Below are 24,469 nucleotides of genomic sequence, written 5' to 3'. Positions count from 1 at the left end.
GATGGTGTTACCCTCACTACTGAGCTACAATCTTGTAACTGTATATATTGCTACGGAACAATATGTGCGATCACGAAAAGGCGAGCAGTGCGAAGACGACGACGACGATGAGAAGCTAGCGCGGGCTGTTGCCTCTTGGCCAAGCGCAGCGTATTTTCTTGTAAATATACTTGTACATAGCTTTTCGTCTGCGTCTTCCTACGTAACATATCTGGTGGAGGTGGACGTTCCCTGTACCTCGTCACGGAGCTTTGCAGTGGACGGTACGTCGAGCCTTCCTTCATGGCTCCCGGCGACGACAACCGGACTCCCCCGACTCCGACACCTGCTGCCACTTCGACGACCTACATCACTCTCCCCGCTCCCCGTGATCCTGGCGTATTCTCGGGCAAAGATGGGGAAGACGTCGATGACTGGATCAGCCTGTATGAACACGTCAGCCGCAATAACCGGTGGGACCCTACTATTATATGCTCGCCAACGTAGTCTTTTACCTCGGTGGCACACCTAGAGTTTGGTATCGCACGCACGAAGATGAGCTCACCAGTTGGGATTCACTTAAGACACAGCTTCAGGACTTGTTCGGCAACCTCTACGGTCACCAACTTGCCGCGCAGAAGGCGCTTTCCGGCCGTGTGCAGACGTCAATAGAGCCCTATGTCACGTACATTCAGGACGTCTTGGCTCTGTGCCGCAAAGTTGACACCCGCATGACTGAGTCAGACAAGGTTGCCCACATCCTCAAAGGCACTGCCGATGACGCCTTCAACTTGCTCGTTTGCAACAACGTAGCGACGATGGATGCTGTTATAAAAGAGTGCCGCCGCCTGGAACTCGCTAAAAGCCGACCTATTGACCAGCAGTTTGCCCGTCTGCCCAACACCCCAGCGACACCTTCCTGTGCCGACACTCCTCGTCCCAACAACACTGCCGATATTACCAGGATCGTCCGGCGTGAGATCGAGGCCGCCTATCCGGCTGCCTTCGACTCCAGTCCCACCAACACATCTGCAGTCACGGTCTCACTGATCCAGGCGAGAGTTCGAAAACATGGGTCTTCACACCATCTGCTCGGCCCATCGTCCTGATACCCGCCCGGCTTCTTCGATTCCGCCCAGTCCCGCACCTTCTTACCCACCAAGTTTCCGTAACCCATCTGAATGGCGCACTGCTGACGACAAGCCCATTTGTTTCCATTGCCATCGAATCGGGCACATTTATCGGCACTGTCGCCGTCGCTGGAGTTCGCCGACCTGGTCTACTCATACCGCCTACTCTCGCCTCCCAGGTGGCCCTTCTCCTCCCTATGCCGCACGCTCCGATAACGCCACCGCTGATTCTCCTGCACCGAACCGCTCCTATTCTCGTTCGCCTTCGCCCCAACAACGACAATCCCGCTCTCCCTTTCCCCGTCGCTCCTATTCGCCGACTCCCTTCAGACGCCGCTCCCAGCCGGAAAATTAGACGATGCAGCGCCTCGAGGTGACGCTGCATTGCTCCCTACGCCGCCAAATCGTCTACTGACGTTGCCCACTCATCTGAACCTTCTTGACGTGCACGTCGACGGTGTTTCTGCGTGTGCACTCATAGACACTGGGGCGCATTTGTCCGTAATGAGTGCTGACCTTCGTAACCGGCTCAAGAAAATTATCACGCCCGCCACGACCCCTGTTGTCCGTGTCACCGATGGCGGAACAGCCCCCGTAATTGGTAGGTGTACCGCCCGTGTCTCCTTCACCGATCGCTCAACAATCGTGCTATTCACAGTCATCGCCCACTGTCCCCATGGCATCATCCTCGGCTTAGACTTCCTCTCCGCACATTCTGCTCTCATCGATTGTTCCGCCAGTACTCTCCGCCTTGACCTGCCTGTTCTGGATCCTGCTGAACCACACCCCAGTCACCTCAGTTCCGTCGACTTCGTTCGCTTGCCACCTTCGGCACTGACCTACGTTGACCTAGTGTCTTCCCCACCAGTCCCCGACGGTCACTACATCGCGGCTCCTATGCAAGACGTCCTCCTTACACACGGGATCACAGTACCTCATACAGTTTTATCTATTACGGCGAATTGCGTCAGCCTGCCAGTGGTCAACTTTGGCTTGACAACCCAAGTGCTGCCACGCGGGATGTCTCTGGCCCAGCTTTGCTCATTCGCGGATCACTCAGTAGCATCCATTGCAGTAGACGACACTTCATCCGATGCTCCTCTACCATCGCAGTCGGCAAATTGTACCATCGCTGACTTACAGAAAATGATTGCGCCCGACTTGCCGTCCGAGCACGCTCGTGAACTCTACCACGTTCTGTTCTCCTACCACTATATTTTTGACTTTAACGATCGTTCTTTGGTCCAAACTACAGCTGTCAAACATCGCATTAATACCGGCGATGCCCCTCCTATTCATCGCCGCCCGTATCGAGTGTCACCAGCTGAGCGTCAAGTTATTCACGCAGAAGTTCGCAAAATGCTTGCAAGAACATTATTGAACCATCATATAGTCCATGGGCGTCACCTGTTATACTGGTCAAAAAGAAGGATGGCTCATGGCGCTTTTGCGCGGACTATCGGCACCTTAACAGGGTTACCAAAAAGGACGTGTATCCCCTACCTCGGATTGATGACGCCCTTGACTGTCTCCACGGTGCTCGCTATTTCTCCTCTATTGACCTTCGCTCCGGCTACTGGCAGATTGCCGTGGACGATCTCGACCGCGAGAAGACTGCTTTTGTAACACCCGTTGGTCTTTATCAATTCAAAGTGATGCCGTTCGGTCTATGTAACGCCCCTGCCACTTTTGAACGCATGATGGACTCCCTTCTTCACGGTTTCAAATGGTCCACGTGCCTGTGCTACTTGGATGACGTTATCATATTCTCCCCAACGTTCGCTAGGCACCTCGAGCGCCTCTCAGCAGTCCTGGACGTTTTTCGTCGAGCCGGTCTGACACTCAACGCATCGAAGTGTCAATTTGGCCGTTGCCAGATTACCGTCCCGGCCTTGGACATCTCGTTGACGCGAACGGAGTGCAACCAGACCCAGGCAAGATCCATGCTGTTGCGCACTTCCCTGTTCCGAAGTGTGTCAAGGATGTGCGCAGCTTCATCGGCCTTTGTTCGTACTTCCGCCGTTTCGTGAGAAATTTCGCCGCCATAGCACGAATACTAACCGAGCTTTTGAAAAAAGACGCCCCTTTCCAGTGGGGCGATAACGAGGCCTCTGCATTCTCCCATCTAATCGACATTCTCACAACGCCTCCCGTTCTGGCCCATTTCGATCCTTCTGCGCCTACCGAAGTCCGTACTGATGCCAGCGGTCACGGAATTGGCGCAGTACTGGCACAACGCCAGCATGGCCACGACCGTGTTATCGCTTACGCCAGCAGGCTCCTCGCACCCCCGGAGCGCAACTATTCCATTACTGAGCGTGAGTGTCTGGCCCTAGTTTGGGCGGTAGCGAAATTCCGCCCATACTTATATGGCCGACCCTTTTCCGTTGTCACAGACCATCACGCGCTTTGCTGGTTATGCTCACTGAAAGATCCTACAGGAAGACTTGGTCGCTGGGCCTTACGCCTCCAAGAATATTCGTATACTGTCACCTATAAATCTGGCCGTCTACACAAGGACGCTGACTGCCTGTCTCGCTACCCGGTCGACGAGCCTGACGACGCCGACAGTAGTAGCGCCAACGGCATTTTCTCTGTGTCTGCCTTCGCTAACATCGCCGATGAGCAGTACCGAGACCTATCGCTGCGAGCACTTATCGAGCGTCTGCGCTCAACACCTACCGACGCATCCGTTCGCCGATATGTCCTCCAGGGCGGCATTCTGTATCGAAGGAACTTCCTCCGTGACGGCTCTGACCTTCTTCTTGTCGTGCCAAAACAGCTACGACAGACTGTACTCTTTGAGATGCATGACGCACCCACTGCAGGACATCTTGGGGTAACCCGCACGTACGACTGCGTCCGCCACCGCTTCTATTGGCCTGGTCTCGCTCGCTCCGTTCGACGCTATGTTGCTGCCTGTGATCCATCCCTGCCAGCGTCGGAAAACACCTCAGGTGCTACCTGCCGGTCATCTCCAGCCGATCACGGTCCCTGTAGAACCGTTCTTTCGAGTTGGATTAGACTTGCTCGGCCCCCTTCCCACGTCATCCTCTGGGAACAGATGGGCAGCCGCCGCGACTGATTACGCCACCGGATACGCTATCACTCGGGCTCTCCCTACCAGTTGCGCCTCTGATGTCGCGGACTTTCTCTTGCGTGACATTATCTTGCTTCATGGCACCCCGCGACAGCTGCTTACTGACCGTGGTCGAAACTTTCTCTCGAAAGTTATCGCTGACATTGTGCGTTCCTGCTCCATTCAACACAAACTGACTACCTCATACCATCCTCAAACCAATGGCCTGACAGAGCGGTTAAACCTTACTCTTACCGATATGCTGTCCAAGTACGTTTCCAAAGACCACCACGACTGGGACATTGCCCTTCCTTACGTAACATTTGCGTACAATTCTTCCCGGCATGACACCGCCGGATTTTCTCCATTTTATCTACTGTACGGTCGCGAACCTACCTTGCCCCTAGACACGGCACTTGCTCCTGCTGGGATCTCAACAAGCGAGCATGCGCGCGACGCCATCGCCCTCACCGACCATGCACGCCAGCTTGCCCGCGCTCGACTGACGGCCTCACAAGCCACTCAGCAGTGTCATTACAATGCCCGCCATCGTGACGTACAGTTTTCGCCTGGTGCGCTCGTGCTCCTGTGGTCGCCCTCCCGTCACGTCGGACTTTCAGAGAAGCTCCTTTCGCGATACACAGGGCCCTGCCGCGTGCTGCGCCAGGTGACGCCTGTGACTTACGAAATTGCTCCTGTGGGTTCAACCTCGTCCTCTCTTCTGGCATCAAGTGATGTCGTGCATGTCAGTAGGCTCAAGGCCTACTACACTGCTTCCGAGTCCGATCTTTAGTCGCTCCGGGACGGCGCTTTTGCAGACGGGGGTAGTGCTACGGAACAATATGTGCGATCACGAAAAGGCGAGCAGTGCGAAGACGACGACGACGATGAGGAGCTAGCGCGGGCTGTTGCCTCTTGGACAAGCGCAGCGTATTTTCTTGCAAATATACTTGCACATTGCTTTTCGTCTGCGTCTTCCTACGTAACAATATTGTAAATACATACATTTTCTCCCCGTAACAATATCTATACATCGTCTTACTATGCCTTGCCTTTCCATGATCACCGTAATCAGCCTATTTTTTTGTCTACTGCACGACGAAGGCCTCTCCCATCAATCTCCGATTAGCGCTGTCTTGCGCTAGCTGATTCAAACTTGCGTCTGCAAATTTCCTGATTTCATCACCCCACGTAATTTTCTACCGTCCTCGACTGCGCTTCCCTCCTCTTGGCACCCATTCTGGAACTCTAATGGTCCACTGGTTATCTAACCTACAAGCTAAATGGCCTGCCCAGCTCCATTTATTTCTCTTAATGTCAGGTAGAATATCAGGTATTTCCATTTGCTCTCTGATCTACGCCGCTCTCTTCCTGTCTCTGAACGTTGCGTCTATCATTATTCGTTCCATCGCTCTTTGCGTGGTTCTTACCTTGTTTACGAGTTTCCTTTTTAGCCTTCAGGTTCCTGCTCCTTATGTTAGCACCGGGACAATGCACTGATCGTACACTTTCCTTTTCAACGACGTCGGTGAGCTCCCAGTCAGGATTTGGAAATGCTTGGCGTATATGCACTCTATAACATTTTTATTTTTGTATAAATTTCCTGCTCATGGTCGGGCTCCCCTGTGAGTGATCGGCCTAGATAAACCTATTGCTGTACAGACTCGAAAGGCGATCTGGCGATAATGATACTTGTTTCCTTGCCATGCTATTGAACCTTACCTTTATTTTCTGCATAGTACTCTTAAAATCCACTCTTTCACTTTCTCAGTTAAGGGCCTCAATAATTTGTTGCAATTCATTTCCATAGTTTCTGAACTGGACAGTGTAATCTGCAAACCGAAGATTCCTGAGATATCCACCATTCACCTTCACTCCAAAGCCTACCCAGTTCATAGCTTGAATACTTATATGCATGCAGTAAATAACACTTACGATATATTGTGTATCCTAGCCTGACGCCTTCGTTGATAGATAATCTAATTTTGCTGAGGAGAAGCAAGTTATTTCTCAAGGTATTCACGTATGCATCCTGTACGCTCTGATTAGACATGACTCCATGACTAATTGTATCTCTATTGCATGAAGTGTCTTTTTATATTCTATGAAAATCATATAAAGAGGTCGATCGTATTCAACAGATTTCTCAATTACCTGACTCATCACATGGGTGCTGTCCATTGTAGAATAACGCTTCCTAGAACCAGCCTGCTCTCTCGGTTGGTTGGGGCCAAGTGTTGCCCTGATTCTATTCGAAATTATCTTAGTGAATATTTTATACAGTACTCAAAGCAAGCTAACGTACCTATAATTCTTCAATTCCTTAACGTCTTCTTTCTTATGGATTAGTATAATGCTGGCATTCTTCCAGCTCTCTGGTGCGCTTTAAGTCTTGAGACATTGCATATAAAATGCCGCAAGCTTTTCAAGCATATCTCCTCCATTTTTGAATAAATCTACTGTTATTCCATCTTCCCCGGCCGCTTTTCTCCAGTACATGTCTTGCAAGACTATTCTTACTTTATTGCTAGTTATATAAAGAACCTAGGTATCATGTTCATCACTTCTTCCAATGAAAGTCGCCTGACTGCTCTGCGTACTGTTACGGTTCACTAGCCGCGATGAATGGAACCGATGCCGAATGCCTGGTGAACGACGTGCCTTATGGTAACGCTCGTCAATATAAAAAGACTAGCTATTCGGGTGTGTGCGACGGGAATATGCGCGAAATGTGCAAATCTTACTCCCCTCTGTCCTACGTTCACCCCCTTTAGGCCAAGGAGTGGTTCGCCTTCCGTGATCCTCTGTGTGGGTTTACCCGAAGTGGCCTACGTTCACCACCTCTACTCCAAGGAGTGGTTTTCCTCTCATGACTCTCTCTGTGAGCTGACCCGATGTGTGCTAACAAGGCCCTCTACAAGGGAGCAGCAGATAATCAGGTTGCTAGGATGGTGGAGGGTATAGGAAAGCCAGCGAGCTGCCATGGCACTAGTGGCTTTTAAAAATCTAAAAAAATATATATTATTTAACTACACTTACCTCAGAAATAAATAAGATACATGGCACTGGTATATACTGTACAGTTAAACAAGAAATAATAAAATTGCAAAGTGAACGTTGAAGTCCGACTGAAATATGCAAGAAATTCCAGTATGCACAGGGAAAAACAAAATTAGTGGTTTGTTATTTTACACCACACGCTCTTTTCTACAGGGTGAAGAAATATCAATTGGATGAGATGTTTGGGTGAAATCAGGACACCTGCTTTGTGCGGCCACACAACCTACATGCGACAAAAGACGCTCGGACGATCTAGATTTGCTGGGATCGACACGGATTCCAACGCTATGTCAAATACACGCTCCAAACCAGCGCATGCTGTGCCACGTCTTTAGTTCACTGGGAGAGAGAAATAAAAAGGAAAAGGTACGGAGGTTAACCAATGACGACGTGCCCGGTTGGCTACCCTACGCTTGGGGAGGGCAAGATGGAAAGAACAGACAACGTGAGAAAAGAAAAATAGTAGTCAGAAATTCAGACAGTCATAGACAAATCTGCACTGTCACGAGCGTTCACACATTCCAGTGTCGAACAAGAACTGCAGAAGGGCTATTCTGGCCTTTTGCATGCAAGAATGCATGGGCCATGGTCCAAGGATCTTTTCTTGTGAGAGCGCTCTATTATCTAGCAGGTTGAGTTTAGCTTGCAAAGTACGTCGTTGAGTGTCAAATGCTGGGCAATGACACAGAAGGTGCTCTAGAGTCTGATCATCATCATCATCATCATCCTGGTTACGCCCACTGCAGGGCAAAGGCCTCTCACATACTTCTGCAACTACCCCACTCATGTACTAATTGTGGCCATGTTGTCCTTTCAAACTTCTTAATCTCATCCACCCACTTAACTTTCTGCCGCCCCCTGCTACGCTTCCCTTCCCTTGGAATCCAGTCCGTAACCCTAAATGACCATCGGTTATCTTCCCTCCTCATTACATGTCCTGCCCATGCCCATTTCTTTTTCTTGATTTCAACTAAGATGTCATTAACTCACGTTTGTCCCCTCACCCAATCTGTTTTTTTTCTTATCCGTTAACGTTACACCCATAATTCTTCTTTCCATAGCTCGTTGCGTGGTCCTCAATTTATTTAGAACACTTCTCGTAAGCCTCCAGGTTTCTGCCCCGTACGTGAGTACTGGTAAGACACAGCTGCTACACACTTTTCTCTTGAGGGATAATGGCAACCTGCTGTTCATGAACAGAGAATGCCTGCCAAACGCACCCAATCTCATTCTTATTCTTCTGATTATTTCAGTCTCATGATCCGGATCCACGGTCACTACCCGTCCTAAGTAGATGTATTCCCTTACCACTTCCAGTGCCTCGCTACCTATCGCAAACTGTTGTTCTCTTCCGAGACTGTTAAACATTAGTTTTCTGCAGATTAATTTTAGACCCACCCTTTTGCTTTGCCTCTCCAGGTCAGTGAGCATGCATTACAATTGGTCGCCTGAGTTTTACTAAGCAAGGCAATGTCATCAGCGAATCGCAAGTTACCAAGGTATTCTTCATTACCTCTTATCCCCAATTGTTCCCAATCCAGGTCTCTGAATACCTCCTGTAAACACGCTGTGAATAGCATTGGAGAGATCGTATCTCCCTGCCTGGCGTATTTCTTTATTGGGATTTTGTGGCTTTCTTTATGGAGGACTACGGTGGCTGTGGAGCCGCTATAGATATCTTTTAGTATTTTTACATACGGCTCGTCTACACCCTGATTCCATAATGCCTCCATGGCTGCTGAGGTTCCGACTGAAGCAAACGCTTTCTCTTAACCAATGAAAGATATATATAACGGTTGGTTATATTCCCCACATTTCTCTGTGACCTGATTGATAGTGTGAATGTGGTCTATTGTGGAGTAGCCTTTACGAAATCCTGTTTGGTCCTTTGGTTGACGAAAGTCTAAGGTGTTCCTGATTTTATTTGCGATTACCTTCGTAAATACTTTGTAGGCAAGAGACCGCAAGCTGATCGGTCTATAATTTTTCGAGTCTTTGGCGTCCCCTTTCTTTTGAATTAAGATTATGCTGGCGTTCTTTCAAGATTCCGGTACGCTCGAGGTAAGTAGGCATTGCGTATACAAGTGGCCAGTTTTCCTAGAGCAATCTGCCAACCATCCTTCAACAAATATGCTGTTACCTGATCCTGTCCAGCTGCCTTCCCCCTTTGCATAGCTCCCAAAGCTTCCTTTACTTCTTCCGGTGCTACTTGTGTGATGTCAAATTCCGCTAGACTATTCCCTCTTCCGATATCGTCGTGGGTGCCACTGATACTGTATAAATCTCTATAGAACTTCTCAGCCACTCGAACTATCTTATCCATATTAGTAATCATATGGTTACGTGAAGCTGAAGCCGAATACCATTTGCAATTTATTTACAGGGAAGCTCACGGAGGCCAAAATGGCGGTGCTATATCAAGCCGATACACACGTCGTCTTCGTCCTCCTCAGTGGAGCCACACTGTGACGGCTGTTCCGTAGCATCACCCCCGCCTGTAGAAGCACAGTCCCGGTGCTTAATTTACACATCCGCGGTGAAAGGTGTGTGGTATGGTTTTAGTCTTGCCACGTGAACGATGTCACTTGCAGCTGATAATGACGCTGAGAGATCGGCGGGGATGATTTCATACGTGACATCGGTCACTTGTCGTACCACACGGTAAGCGCCAATGTAGCGCGACAGCAGCTTTTCGGAAAGGCCCACACGTCGAACGGGTGACCAGAGAAGCACCAGAGAACCCGGAGAAAAGTGCACGTCACGACGGTGGCAATCATAGACGCGTCTCTGATGTTCCTGTGAGGCCTCGAGACGGGTGCGGGCGAGCTGGCGCGCGTGGTCCGTGCGTGCGATCGCTTCGCGGGCATATTCAGTGGCTGAACGTGTGGCCGAGGGCAGCAAAGTGTCCAATGGCAACGCGGGTTCTCGGCCATACAGGAGATAGAATGGTGAATAGCCGGCGGTGTCGTGACGCGATGAATTATACGCGAACGTCACATGTAATAAGTGAAGATCTTAGTCGTGGTGGTCGGTCGCAACGTACTTCGAAAGCATATCGGTGACGGTCCGGTTGAGGCGCTCCGTGAGACCGTTGGTCTGTGGGTGGTAGGACGTGCTGAACTTGTGCTTTGTCGAGCAGGAGCGGAGGATGTCCTCGACGACTGCCGACAGAAAGCTGCGGCCACGGTCAGTGAGTGATTGGCGCGGAGCACCGTGCACTAAAATGATGTTATAGAGCAGAAAGTCAGCAACGTCAGTAGCGCAACTTGTCGGGAGGGCTCTGGTGATTGCTTACCGCGTAGCATAATCGGTAGCGACGGCGACCCATTTATTTCCGGAGCCTGAGAGAGGAAATGGTCCAAGAAAGTCTAGACCAACACGGAAAAAGGGTTCGGGTGGGATGTCGATCGGCTGGAGACATCCAGCTGGAGGTGTGGAGGGCTTCTTCCGGCGCTGACAGGGCTCACAAGCGGCAACGTAGCGCCGCACGGAGCGAGCAAGACCCGGCCAAAAGAATCGACGGCGTACACGGTCGTATGTGCGCGAGACGCCCAAGTGTCCAGCCAAGGGAGCATCGTGAAGTTGCTGGAGGACAGTCGAACGGAGGTGCGATGGAATGACAAGCAGAAGGTCAAGGCCGTGGGGATCAAAATTGCGGCGCTATAATACCCCCTCCTTAAGGATAAACATCCGGAGAGAGGCGTCGCCACGAGTTGACTCCAGACGGTCGATGAGGGCTCGTGATGAAGGATCGCGGCGTTGCTCGTTGCCGATTTGAAGCAACTGGGACACAGAGAAAAAGCAAGCGATAGCGTCCGCATCAGCCGGTTCGTCGACGGGGTAGCGGGGCAAACAATCGGCATCCTGGTGCAAGTGTCCCGTCTTATATACCACGGAGAAGGTATATTCTTTCAGGCGTAACGCCCACCGAGCGAGTCGTCCCGTGGGGTCCTTGAGAGAGGATAGCCAGCAGAGAGCGTAGTGATCAGTGATGACACAGAATGGGCGTCCGTACAAGTATGGAAGAAACTTCGCAACAGCCCACACAAGAGCGAGGCACTCGCGCTCTGTGATTGAATAATTGCGCTCGGCGGGTGATAGAAGTCGGCTGGCGTAGGCTATAACGCGATAATGTCCACGCTGGCGCTGTGCTAACACTGTTCCTATGCCGTGACCACTGGCATCAGTTCGAACTTCTGTTGAGGCAGACGGGTCAAAGTGGGCCAAAATTGGAGGCGTGGTAAGGAGATTAGTCAGCTGCGAAAAAGATGCGGCATGGTCAGGACCCCAAGGAAAAGGGGTGTCTTTCTTCAAGAGGTCGGTAAGGGGACGTGCGATGGTCGCAAAATCCTTCACCAAGCGTCGGAAATAAGACCACAGCCCTACGAAACTACGAACGTCCTTGGTAGACTTCGGAACAGGAAAATTCGTAACGGCGCAAATTTTGTCCGGATCGGGTCGCACGCCTCTGGCGTCTACGAGGTGTCCAAGCACGGCGATTTGGCGGCGAGCGAAATGACATGACGAGTTCAACTGGAGACCGGCGCGGCGGAACACGTCAAGAATCGCTGAAAGACGGTTTAGATGCGTGTAGAATGTGGGCGACTAAACGATGACGTCGTCCAGATAGCACAAACAGGTGGACCACTTGAACCCCTGAAGAAAAGAGTCCATCATTCGTTCGAAGGTGGCGGGTGCGTTACAGAGACCGAAAGGAATCACCTTGAACTGATAAAGGCCGTCAGGGGTAACAAATGCAGTCTTCTCTCGGTTCATGTCATCGACGGATATCTGCCATTAGCCGGACCGTAAGTCGATAGAAGAAAAATAGGTGGCACCGTACAGGCAATCTAGAGCGTCATCAATACGTGGCAAAGGGTACACGTCCTTTTTTGTGATCTTGTTCAGGTGGCGATAATCTACACAAAAGCGCCACGTTCCATCCTTCTTTTTGACAAGTACGACGGGAGATGCCCAGGGACTAAAGGAAGGGTCGATAATGTCCTTTGCAAGCATCTTTCTGACTTTCTGCTGGATAACAGCTCGTTCCGACGCAGAAACACGATATGGACGTCGGTGAATAGGGTTCGCATCGCCAGTATTTATGCGATGGGTCACGACGAACGTTTCACCTAAGGGTCTATTGTCAAAGTCAAAAATGTAGCGATAGCCTTCAAGAACGCGGCAAAGAGCTTCAGCTTGAGCAGGTGCAAGATCAGAGGAAACCATCTTCTTAATGTCGACTTCAGTATCGTGCGATGACGTCACGGTATGGGCTGGGCTGTAACGATCTTCCACTGTGAATGGCTCGACCTCATTGTCCTGCAAAGCGCTAATTATAGCCAATGAAGTCCTCTGAGGCAGAACTTGCGTGGTTAGCGCGAAATTGACAAGGGGAAGGCAGGTGTGGTTGCCGGTAATTTTCAGCACATTGTGCGGCACGGTAACACCATGTGGAAGCATAACGGCCGGAATTGGTGCGGCCACGTAATTGCCGTCAGGTACAGCTGACGAGGACAACAAGTCGACGTGTGTCACAGAGTGAGGCGGTAGGCGAATAAAATCCATGCAGCTCAGATGGCTTGGAGGCGGGTCCACAGGGTCGGCAAGAAGAGGCAAGTCAAGGCGAAGTGAGCCGGCCGAACAGTCAATGAGGGCAAAATGATTGGCAAGGAAATCCAGACCGAGAATGAGTTCGCGAGGGCAACGCTCGATGACGGTGAAGAGAACGATGGTGTGTCTCTCAGCAATGGTGAGTCGGGCAGAACACATGCCAACAATCACGACAGACCCGCCGTCGGCGACTTGTACAACTCGGTTCGGGGCAGGCGTCAGAACTTTCTTGAGCCGACGGCGAAGAGCAGCACTCATAATGGACACATGCGCCCCGGTGTCAATCAACGCGCACACAGGAATTTTGTCGACGAGAACGTCCAAAAGATTCTTGTTCGAGGGTAAGGTGAAGCGAGGATTTCGTGCCAATGTTGTCAATGCAGCTTCACCTCCAGAAGCTGCACTGTCTAGTTTTCCCGTCGGGGCTGCGGCGAGTAGGTCGGAGAAGGAGCACGGTGTGACGGGGGCGAGCGAGATTGGCGGCGGGAGGGAGAAGGCGAGCGGGAGTAGCGGGGTCGTGTCGAAGGTGTCGCAGGGTCAGATGATGGAGCGGGCATAGAAGCCATTCGCATTCGAAGCCATAGAAGCATAGTGGGCCATTCGGAGGGGTTGCACTGCCCATAAGAGGAGTAAGAAGAGCGCGGTGGGGACGTTCGTGGGGACAAAGGTTCCGAGCGTACGGAACGAATGGAATGCAGGCCGACGTTGGACAACTCTTGACGGACGATGGCCTGTATCAAGGAGATTGTCACCGGAGAATGATCAGGTAACGGGAATGAAGGGGCCGCCGGTTGTGCCGCTTCGACCTCACGACGAATGATGCTGGTCAAGTTGTCACATCGCGACGGCTGGTGGAAGAGGTCGTCACAGGATGACGTCGCAGCTGTGTTGGGAAGTCGCGTGATGTGCTGGGATACCCGGCGGCTTTTAGCATGCTCGAGACAGCGGCACTCCTTGAGGATGGTATCGATGCTGGTGACGTTCGTAAACACCAGTAAATTGAAGGCGTCATCAGCAATACCTTTGAGGACGTGATTAACCGTATCGTCCTTAGTCATGTTCGGGTCAGCCTTGGCACAAAGGGCCAAGACGTCGAGAATGTACGACACGTAGGACTCGGTCGACGTCTGTACACGTGTGGCAACGGCTTTGTTGGCATTGACTTGTCGACCAAACGGATTGCCAAAAAGGTCGCGTAGCTTGTCTTTGAAGAGATCCCAGCTCGAGATCTCCTCTTCGTGAGTCTGGAACCACTCCAATGGAGCTCCGTCGAGGTAGAAAAGCACGTTGGCAAGCATAATAATCGGATCCCACCTGTGACTGGTGCTGACACGTTCGTATAAGCGGAACCAGTCGTCAAGATCAGGACTGCCGACTCCGTTGAAAACACCAGGATCCCGAGGTGGGGAAACGGCGACGTAGGTCGGGGCTGCAGGCGGAGACGCTTGCGTAGATAAAGTGCCGCCAGCAGGAGCCGAAGTTGCATTGTCGCCGTTGCGACCGCTGCGAAGCTCCATGACGAGTACGAGGAACGGCCACCTCCACCAAATTAATGTTACGTGAAGCTGAAGCAGAATACTATTTACAGTTTATTTACAGGGAAGCTCACGGAGGCGAAAATGGCGAAGCTGTATCAAGCCGGCACACACGTCGTCTTCGTCCTCCTCAGTGCAATATTGCTCCATTATTCCTCCTCCGTAGCAATATTGCCGGCTTTGCCTCTTACCGCATGCATCTGATTCTAGCCTATTCCTAGTTTCTTCTTCACTGCTTTTAGGCTTCCTAATCCTCCGTTCTTGAGAGCATGTTCAATTCTATCCATATTATACTTCCTTATGTCAGCTGTCTTACCCTTGTTGATTAACTTCGAAAGTTCTGCCAGTTCTATTCTAGTTGTAGGGTTAGATGCTTTCATACATTGGCGTTTCTTAATCAGATCTTTCGCCTCCTACCATAGCTTACTGGTATCCTGTCTAATGAAGTTACTACCGACTTTTATTGCACACTCCTTAATGATGCCCATAAGATTGTCGTTCATTGCTTCGACACTAAGGTCCTCTTCCTTAATGAAAGCCTAACATCTATTCTGTAGCTTGATTCGGAATTCGTCTACTTTCCCTCTTACCGCTAACTCATTGATCGGCTTCTTATGTAACAGTTTCTGCCGTTCTCCCCTCAAGTCCAGGCGAATTGCGCGGCACCGCGATTCGAACCACGGTCTTGCATGCGAGGCGGATGCTCTACCTCTACGCTATGCTCTACGGCCTGATCGCACCCGCACAAATTGCACGCCACACTGTTGGCCATTTTTGTAAGTAATGAATAGGAATTTGTATATGCGACGCCCAACCACATACGCCACTGTAAAGTTGTTCGCACTGGGAGTGGCACGACGATCAACTACTTGGTTTCCTATAGTGTGTCGCTCGCATTTCAAGCCTCCGGCTTCGGGCGGCGTGGTGGCATGTGCGGTGTGGGGGAAGACCGGGGAAGCACTCGGAAAAACAGTCGGCAGTTGCTCTACCACAGCTGTACAGTCACTACACAGTACAGTCACAGTAGTATCTCCAAATTTTCGCGCACTGCTGTGGAACTATAGAAAACGATTAATCGAACAGGTCTAATCGATTAAGCCGATTAAGTAAAAGGTGGACATCAATGAAGATTAATAGTTTTGCGGGATTCATTTATTCGATATTATCAACCCTACTAAAACGCTGCATTCAGGTGTGGCACCGACCACTCCATTTGTTTAAAACGACGCCAGGTGTTTTTTGTGAAGTGCTCGAATCACAGGACACCAATAAAATGTGAATGACTGTACGGAGAGCGCGACAATCACAATTGGCGCGTTAGACACGTGCAGACACTGATTTTATTGCAGCGCAATGACTACATTGTCAAGCCGAGTTTGTACATTGTAAAGAAATGCATACCACAATTTCGGCGCTAGAAGCACGCAACCAACCGACTTCAAGGGTTATATGCGCCGTACGCACACATGTAAAAGAGTGGCGGCTAGCAGGCGACCCTGCACCCATACTATTGTGGTTTAGCCAGTGTCCGCCAGGTGGCGGCTCCGTTCGATTTGCGGCGCAGAGCTTCAGAATGGCTTCAGAATAGGCAGGCGTTTGGATGATAACTTGTCTTTTCTTACTCAGTGTATTGAAATATCAAAAGTACAAACCAGACCGTTGTATGTGACAGTTTTAGACATTCCAGGAGCCTATGACAACGTAGACCGCAACATATTGTGGGATATTCTGGAAGGGGAAGGCTTAGGTGACGACTGTCTACAGCTGTTGAGAGATTTACCTAGAAAATATCATATGCGCTGAATGGGAAGGGATGAGGAGCGAGGAGAAAGTTCATATCAACAAGGGACTGAGGCAGGGGTGCCCTTTATCCCCGCTGCTGTTTATGATGTACATGGTGAGGATGGAGAGGGCGCTAGAAGGAAGTAATATCGGGTTTAATCTCTCGTACAAATAGGCGGGTACAGTAATAGAGCAAACACTCCCAAGTTTATTTTATTCGGACGACATTGTGTTGCTAGCTGACAAGCAAAGTGATTTGCAACGTCTGGCTAATGTCTGTGGACATGAAGGCAACAATTTAGGTTTGAAACTTAGTGTTAGAAAATCAGGTGTTATGGTATTCAATGAAAACAGTGAACAGACAGTGGAGATACAGGGCCAGGAAATACCTCGAGTAAATGAATATACATACCTTGGTATATGGATAAACGAAGGCAATACATATATGGAAACACAGGAAAAAACCATAACAGTAAAGGGGCAGAGAAACGCAGCCATAATGAAGCACAGAGCGCTATGGGGATACAATAGGTACGAGGTGATCCGGGTTATGTGGAAAGGTGTAATGGTTCCAGGACTTACTTTTGGAAGGGCGGTTGTTTGCTTTAAATCAGGGATACAATCAGGACTCGACGGGAACCAAAGGTCAGTGGGTCGCCTCGCATTGGGCGCTCACGGGAGGACTACAAATGAAGCTGTGCAGGGTGATATGGGCTAGACTAGTTTTGAAGTGAGGGAAGCTCGCAGTAAAATGGAGTATGAAGAACGGCTGAGGAATATGGAAGAAAGCAAATGGGCTGGGAGAGCGTTCAGGTATCTGTACAGGAAAAACATTGATTCACAGTGGAGGAAAAGAACGAGGAAGCTTACCATCAAGCATGCGGCCAGTAGGGTGGGCAACACAGCAACAAAGAAGGTCAAGCGGAACGTCAGAGAGGCTGAAATAATCTCATGGGTGGCGGCAATGGAAAAGAAACCTGCCATGAGTAACTACTTAAGAGGAAGAAAAGAAATCAGAAAAGAAACAAATAAAGTTAACTCAAAGGGAAGTTCATTACTTTTCGAAGCGAGATCGAGATGCCTTAGCACACGCACCTATAAAGCAAGATATAATAAGGAAGAAGAAGCATGTGCTTGCTGCGGTAAAGCTAGGGAAACTATGGAGCATGTTTTATTAGAATGTGAAGACATGTAACCAGGGCTTGATTTAGGCACGACTGGCCTCCTTGAAACCCTTGGGTTCAGCGGGAGCAGTGGTAAAGTAAACATGTCCGCAATAGGCATTTGTAAGAGGCGATTGGAGGATTGGTGGAAGAAAAGTAGGGAAACTACAAAAGACGGAGACGTACGAAAGCACAATTCGCAATAGGGGATCAGAAAATTTGGGTGTGGTAGTTCACAGTGTTCTTTTTTCTTACTTTATTGTTTTATCTAGGTAGGACATTAGGCAGTATAATAGAAAGAGCTTGGTGGCGCAACCCACCGCCCCGTTCCAAAGGGGACGCTCATAACATCCATCCATCCATCCATTCATGTGCACCCATGTTCACTAATGGCGTACCATTAATTTTTCAGAGAAGCTATACGAACCCGCTCGCACAACTCGTGCATTGTGTCAACGTCAAACTGCATGAGGCTCCGAACGAAGCCTTCCTTGTCGCGGCAGCCGCAGATCACTCGCTTCGTTCCCATGATGTACGACTGGGACCACCACTTCCACAGCTTGTACCTGCAGTTTAAAAAAACAATGACGTTCACATCGTCCTTCGTGTTGTGTACAGATCCACTGTCACTTCAGACGGTCAGTGGCCTTGAAATAAAATTGAAATTAATTATGGGGTTGTACGTGCGAAAACCACGATCTGATTTCGAGGCACGCCATAGTGAGGGCCTACGCAAATTTGGACTACCTGGCATTCTTTAATGCGCACCTAAATCGGATTTCTCTGCTGAGTAAACAGGGTTCTAAACCAACCGTCCGAATAACTCTGGTTACTGAGTATCTCACACGTTCCGCTCTTCAACGAACCTTTTTCATGCCGACTGTAGATACGGAACTCGGTATGTAGACCAGTTCAGTGGAATCTCTTTGACGCCGACTTGGAGCACTGGGTACGTGCTACTTACTCTGTACAGCTGTGCGGATCTTCAGGGAACCTCCTTGATGTCAACTTGGGTCACTGGCTATGTGCCAGCAGCTGTGTCGATGGACGTCTTTGGCGCCAACTTGCGCATTTGTTTCCTGACGCTACGAATAATCTACTATTGCACTATCCTGTTACGAGTACATGTGTTAACTTGTTTAGTTTCCCTTTTTTTTTTGTCGCCCTTTCCTTTTTCGCCCTAGTTCGCCCTATTTGCCGCCCTATTTTCCTTTTTTTTTGTCGCCGTCGGCGCCGTGACGGCGACTTAAACAGTTTTTATTTTTTTCGAACGCTACGAATCATATACTATTGCACTATTATTCGCCCATTAGCCCATAACAACTTACGCTGTTAAAGAACATGAGGTAGTAGTGGCGGTCCGCCAGCTTGGCAACGGCTGCTCAGAAGCTACAGCAGTGACGTGCCACGAACAAGCATCCTTCTCGTAAAATGGGCTGATGAAAGCTCAGCGTTCACGACTCCGGACAAATGAGCTCGGGTCTCTAAACATACTTAAGTGGCGCGAGACTCGCCCTCTTGCGCGCCGTTTTGAGCTTTTCGCGCGTTTTTACTAAATTGAAGCTTTCTTCCAAGGGTTTGGTGTGGATGCGGCTGTTGCTGGGTCAGTCGAGATGTCACAATATGCTCTGGTTTATATGGATCACAGTGTTATGAGCGACGAAGTGGTGTAGTGAGCGCAGCTTCTTCGAGCGTAATCAGACTATAAACCACGACGCATACAGATAATGTCAGTTTATGGATATTTGTAAAGTACCCGGACATTTAACGGAATAGTGCGTCCTATTCAACGAGTTACTTGATTTTGCTAAATTTCTTTGGGCTATCCCATTCTCAGTCCATTGTGTATGTGTCCATTCGGGACCAATTCTCAAAAATCGGCTTATGCCAATGTGACACAAGGGGTTTATAATGCTTCAATGTCTTTAGTCATGTGTCGTGCTTGTCTGTTCACACACCTATCATCACCATCCTCCATTCGACAAATATCGAAAATCGCCTTCGTCCACATCACATCACTGCGTCGATGTCTGTCTGCATTCGCATGAAGTCGATTTCGTATTACTGCACAGCTTGTGAACGGGCGTGAGCATAAACATTGCTCAATATTACACACTGCATTAGATTAAAATTAAAACGAATGTAACCACGGCACTTAACACTAAAGCGTTTATTTAACCGCTTCACAGAGATTCCAAAGTATGCAGGTGCGTTGCATCTGCATACCTTTCTCTTTCAACAGTGTTATAGGCAATCCGGCACGCACATTTACTGCTGCTTTTACCCTTTATTACACTGTGTACAGTTACAAGCAATGAATGTTCTCGCAGCAGGGCTGTACTTTCAATTAATAGAGAAAGGTTGTGTCCAAACCCATGCCCAAGCGACGGCACTCTCTGGTTAAGAGAAGCTAATCTCGAAGGACGTGCTTTCGCCGGCTGCATGCATCGAAAGTAACGGCCGAACCAGAAACACACCCTAGCCATACGCCATGTTTTGGACATCACCTATATGGTCAACGACTTAGAGTTTCTCACTACATTACCTATACGGAAATCTGGCGCTGATGCGCTGTGGTATGCGTGGGAATAACGGCATATTGTAACTTGGAATTGGTATCGTTCTTGGAGAGCCAGCAGGATGCCTAAAGGCGCAACTGGCAAGCACCTTTCCATCTTTCACAATAATTAATTTTCTACTAAAACATCACGTAAAAAGCTGTTTTAGATTGAAGGACCCTCGCCTTCACTCAGGGGGTCCGCGAGCCGCGACCAGCACGACAAAGGACCAGTGGCGCAAAGAACAAAAACCGCTCTAATTTATGGTATAATGAAACACTCAAACAATTGCCGCAGCCTCGCGGCCAATAACAGAAAAGAACAAGGCAAAGAAGCAAGCAGCAGAACAGCGAGGCAACAAAATATACAAGCCAAGGAGAGCGACGAAAGAACGGCCGTTACAAACCATCAATCAACACAATCTTTCGGTCGATAACAAAATGCATAGAGCGCAGAAAGCAAGCAAGCACCGAACCAGGCGCTCAGACACAGTCCCAAAAGCGAACAACAAGAGCACTCTTTCCGCGGACGCAATGCAAAAACGCTTTTCCCCCAGCTCTGCAGCACGCTCGGAAAGAAACCTAGACGGGCCACGCCCCACCAGCGCCTCCCCAGGCCCGCGCCACCGAAAAAGCCTCGAGTGCCATCTCCGCTGCCTTCTTATCGGGCAGCCGCCTTCCCGGCAGTCCCCGCGCGAGTTCTTACGATAACGCGATCGGTGCGCATGCTCCATGCGACGAGTGCCGTTGTGGCGCGCGTTTCACAGGCTTCCCCCGTGCGCGATGCAGAGAGGGCCCAAGGGCCCGACAAGCTTTATTATAACACAAAAATTATAACAGTGCTCCTTAGGAAACTCCTATAGACGGTGGCGCCAGATGGGTGTTATAGCGAGAAACTCTATGACACAGCGAGAATTCGTACCTGCGCATGTTCCAAAGCTGGCGCTCGTTTCTCACCACGGCTGTGGTCTTGAGCTCGACGTACTTGGCCATAGAGCGCTGCTGCGAGGAGTCAGTCGCGACAGACGGGTCTATGGCGTCCACCTCCCCGCCGATGATTAGGCCATGCTCGCCCAGCCGGCTGCGTGCCACCACTTGGACCGACTCGTGCTCGACTACCGGCGAGCTGGTGTCGGGCGCCACGCCGGGCCTCTCTGTGGCGGGAGAAGCGCCATCGTCACGCAGCCAGAGCCATGTGTACAGTTGAAGGCGGTATCGACGTGACATTTCTTACTTCCTAGTTTAATGTGTTAGCCTTCTCAGGGTACGCATTTTCCGGGGGTAATCTATCTATCTATCTATCTATCTATCTATCTATCTATCTATCTATCTATCTATCTATCTATCTATCTATCTATCTATCTATCTGTCTGTCTGTCTGTCTGTCTGTCTGTCTGTCTGTCTGTCTGTCTGTCTGTCTGTCTGTCTGTCTGTCTGTCTGTCTGTCTGTCTGTCTGTCTGTCTTTGGCGTAGCCAGAAATGTGCCTCGTCGCCGATTCATATCAAGTGAATTTTGCTGAGTAATCCATAACATTTCTAATCCAAGGCATGGAGACCGGTATTAGTTATTCTTCCATTCTGTCTTAAATCTTTAATTCATGCATGGTTTGCCTACAAATATGCTGTTTCTTGATAGAGACAATAAAATGGGAGAAAAGCCTCGTTATTGCATTCCAGATTAAATTGTACGAATAGTGAGAACGACAAGTATTACCGACCTGGTTTCCATAGTGCTTAATGTATTGGCAGATTGCTTAATCGATACTGGCAGCTGTACCAATATTACGGTGTCTGTGGCAATGCGCTGCCAAGCTCGATTTCGTGGATATGATCCCTGCAGCGGCCGCCCCATTCCAAAGGAGAGCAATTCAAGAACGTTCGTGCATTGTGCATTGTATGCACGTGAAACGTTTCCAGCAAGCCAAAATTAATACGGAGTTCCGCACTACGACCTGCCTCATAATCATATTGTTGTTTTGGCACGTAGGACACGGATGGATGGATGGATGCAAAACTTTAATGAAGGTCCTGAGGCACGCTACTCAGCGCGCTGCGGGCCGCTCCCACGTTGGGACAGTCAGGCCATGCCCGACCGCCGCATCGTGGGTCCTCTGGACAGCCCATAGTTGCGCCCCGGCATCGGGGTCTTGATAGCGGAGAGCCACTTGTCCTCACTGATTTGTTCTGTGCCTCGTAACGAGGGGCAACGCCAGAGCATATGGTCTAGGCTAGCGATGTCATCGCAGTGCCTGCAAGAACTAATGGCATAGGTGTCGGGATAAAGCTTGTGGAATAAAGCCTGGCTGGGATGTGAGCCTGTTTGCAATAATCTGCGGGTCAATGCCTGTGCTCTATTTAACTTCTTGTGTGGAAGGGGAAAGTCTCTCCTGCCGAGATAAAAGGGCTGCGCAATTTCATTGTATGTGGTCGGTTGATCTCTGTTCTCCACCACTGCGGGCCGGCGTTGGAGTTCTCCATGGTCGCGGAAAGCGAGACCTCGCGCCTTGGAGTGGGCCAGCTCGTTGAGGTTTGTGGGGCCTCCCATGATAGATCCCATGTGGGCGGGGAACCACGTGAGAGTGTGGGTGGCGATGCTCTTGCCGTCGAGGATGCGACAGGCTTCCTTACACACAGCGCCAACGATGAAGGCGCGGATGGCTGCCCTGGAGTCGCTGAAGATATTGGCATGTTTGTCGTCCAGGAGGGCCAAGGCAATGGCCACTTGCTCGGCCGCACGCGACGACGTGCTTCGTACCGAAGCGGCATTAACGGTCGAACCCCTCTGGTTGATCGACCCTACCGTGAAATTGTTGCTGTTGCCATACTGGGCCGCGTCAACGAAGCAGCTGCCGCCAGGGAGTTCTGTCGCGCGGCGTAGGAGCGCCACCGCCCTGGCCTTCCTTCTTTCGACGTTACGCTGGGGATGCATATTGCGCGGGGCGGGCGATGTGATGATGCTATCTCTCTGCTCTTTCGGAAGGCCCTAGTAGACGTCTTCGACAGTGGCCGGTGGGACGCCCATCTCTGTTAGGAGTCGTCTACCTGCCCTGGTGCCGGAGAGCCTGAGAATCTGTGCCCTTTCTTGTGCTTCTGCAATTTCTTCCACGGTATTATGAATACCCAACTGCAGGAGTCAGTCGGTGCGTGTGTAGTTTGGTAGTCCGAGCGCGCTCTTGATCCCCCTCCTTATCATAGCATTTAGCTTGTCTCACTCCGCCCTCTTCCAGACGTGCATGGCCGCTACGTACGTGAAATGGCATAACAAGAAAGCGTGGACTAGCCTTATCAGATTCTCTTCGCTCAGGCCTCTCCTCACGTAGGACATCAGAATTATCTTATATTTTATATACCGTATTGGCTCATCGTACACCATACGGTTAGTGTGATCACCTTTTGTGCCGTAGCGGTTAAGCGCGCCTCGATTTACGTTGCGGCTAGTGATACGGCGCACCGCAAAATATATTTCGCTTCTTCGAGGTGTACGGAGAACGGCCAACCGATAAGTCGCAGCTTCAGCGCGTTGACTGTATACCGATACACAGCGCAAATGAACAGAGTCGTGGTGACGACGTCGGCAAAAAACACATCTGCCAACGGGTTCGCCTTATCGCCTATCACCGCCAGAACTACCGCAGTAAGCATCTTTATCTAGCGTGGCTGTTGCCGTTGAAGGCGTACTGTGCCGTTTTAATAGGCGATAACCCCGACACGCCACCGTTCTCTGCGGCCTCTTTGAGCTGGACCGATCCGAATGTGCGTTGCTTGCAGAAGCGAATGGAGCGCCGGTCGGCGCGCCTCAATCTACGCGGGGCGAAGAATGACGCGTGCATGAAGCTCACTGCGCAGACGCTACAGAGGAATGCGCAAGGGTGTGCACGCGACGTTCTGCACACAATCGCACGGGATTATCGGAGCCACGCGGGAGTGGATACTATTGGTATCTTCGACTGGTCGCCTGTATGCGCCGAAGCAGAGTCGGGTAGATCGGTCGTTTCCCGAGCTCAAAGGTACGGGACAAGCGCGCAAGCCGAGCGTGCGACTCGCTCTCGGAGGAGGAAATTGCTGATGCGAAACCACGTGACTACTGCCAACGTCCGATGTTTCGCCTATCCAAAGCTCCCGGCGCTGCCCAAAAAACCGGCGGACGTGCCGGCGGGACGAACGTTCGTCGAGACACCAGCATGCAGTGGCCTAGGTTGCCAAGGTGACGGTGGGCTGTCGCCAACAGCAGCGACGCCGCGCTGCGATGGCGTTTCAATCTCGATGACTGCTCCGACGACAGGGCTCGGAGCGCCTCAGAGCGCTCCAAGATAGAGGAGAGCAATCGAGAAGAACCAGCCGAACGCAGGGCGCGCACCCTCTTTCAACCAGTCGAAGACAACGCCGCTCGCGAGAGCGCTCCAGAGTGCTCAGAAACGACCAGCCGAAGATAGCATAAGCTTCAAAGAAGCGGTACAGGTTCTCACTCGTACAGGCACGCTCACGCTCTCGTCGGTCTCGGCGTATCTTTAGGTCCTTCCTGCTGCTAGATTTCCCCCCAAAGATTTCGTATCTGCTTCGTGTCGGCTGTG

General features: G+C 50.4%; 1 protein-coding gene across 1 annotated transcript in view; it reads right to left on the bottom strand.

Annotated features, from left to right (window-relative positions):
- Window positions 1–24,469, bottom strand: part of LOC126523978 (decapping and exoribonuclease protein-like) — a 203,099-nt gene that overhangs the window by 65,856 nt on the left and 112,774 nt on the right. Inside the window, exons 6-7 of the mRNA XM_055066976.2 lie at window positions 20,821–21,052; window positions 17,769–17,907 (exon numbers count right to left, since the gene is read on the bottom strand). Coding sequence (XP_054922951.1) covers window positions 17,769–17,907; window positions 20,821–21,052 — 371 coding nt within the window. The remainder of the gene's footprint in view (window positions 1–17,768; window positions 17,908–20,820; window positions 21,053–24,469) is intronic.

This window comes from Dermacentor andersoni, chromosome 6 (genome assembly GCF_023375885.2).
Source record: "Dermacentor andersoni chromosome 6, qqDerAnde1_hic_scaffold, whole genome shotgun sequence".
Lineage (NCBI taxonomy): Eukaryota > Metazoa > Arthropoda > Arachnida > Ixodida > Ixodidae > Dermacentor > Dermacentor andersoni.
This window is presented reverse-complemented; position numbering and strand designations above follow the sequence as displayed.